At 55.3% G+C, this 1,042-nt stretch overlaps 1 protein-coding gene across 1 annotated transcript in view; it reads right to left on the reverse strand.

The window, feature by feature from the left end:
• LOC103760501 (tenascin-X-like) overlaps positions 1 to 253 on the reverse strand; it is a 37,365-nt gene extending 37,112 nt beyond the window's left edge. Inside the window, 2 exon segments of the mRNA XM_029958652.1 lie at positions 27 to 129; positions 202 to 253. Coding sequence (XP_029814512.1) covers positions 27 to 129; positions 202 to 253 — 155 coding nt within the window.
• Positions 254 to 1,042: the final 789 nt, after the last annotated feature.

Here is a 1,042-nt window from a genome sequence, read left to right on the forward strand (position 1 = left end):
GTCCCCCCGGCCCTGCAGTCACCCACCTGCCGAGCCCCAGCACCACCAAGGGCCACATGGCCGCCGACGTGTCCTCCTGTGTCACCTGGTCAGTGATGTGGCCTGTGAAGTATGGGCCTGCCACCTCGCCTGTGGGGACACTCTGACAGTGGGTGGGGAGCCCCTGACTTGGGGGCTGAGCCCCAAGAAGTGGGTACTGACCACTCTCAAAACTGGGGGTTGAGCTCTGAAATTGGGTCCTGACCCCCTCCATTGCGGGCTAAGACCCCAAACTTGGGGGTTGAACTTCCAAAATTGGGTCCAGAGAACCCAAAGTTGGGTGTTGACCCCTGAAAATTGGGTGCTGACCCTCCAGATTGGGTCCTGACTCCCTAAACTTGGGTGTGGGGCCCTACAAATTTGGTTGTTGAGCCCCGAAATTGAGTGCTGATCCCCTCGATACTGGGTCCTGGCCCCTAAAATTGGTTGATTGGCCCACCAGATTTGCACCTGACCCCACACAACTGAACCCAAAATTGGGTCCTGACCCCCCAAAATTACGTGCTGATCCCCCACGTTGGGTAATGGCCCCCAAATTGGGTCCTGCACACCTAAAATTGGGTGTGTATCCCTGAAAATTGGGTGTTGAGCCCTGAAATTGGGTCCTGATGCCCCTAAGTCGAGTGGTGACTCCCTAGTGGACCTGCACTGCAAAATGGGCTGTGGACCCTTGAAAAGTGGGTGTTGAACCACTAAATTGGGTCTGACTCTTTAAAGTTGGGTGTCACCCCCCAAACTGAGTCTTGACCCTTGAAAATTTGGTCCTGACCTGCCAAAATTGTCTCCAAAATGGGTCCTGACCAGCCAAAAATGTGTTCCAACTGCCCAAATTGGTTTCTGGTCTCCCAAAATCGGGTCCTGCCTCCCCAAAATTGGGTTCCACCCCTCAAATCACCCCCCAGAGGGATCCTGCCCCGCCACATATTGGGTCCTGACCCACCAAATTGTCTCGACCCCCGAATTGGGTTCTGACCCCTCAAACTGGGTCCTGCTCCCCCAGATC

Source organism: Manacus vitellinus, unplaced genomic scaffold (genome assembly GCF_001715985.3).
Source record: "Manacus vitellinus isolate BGI_N305 unplaced genomic scaffold, ASM171598v3 scaffold_165_pilon, whole genome shotgun sequence".
Lineage (NCBI taxonomy): Eukaryota > Metazoa > Chordata > Aves > Passeriformes > Pipridae > Manacus > Manacus vitellinus.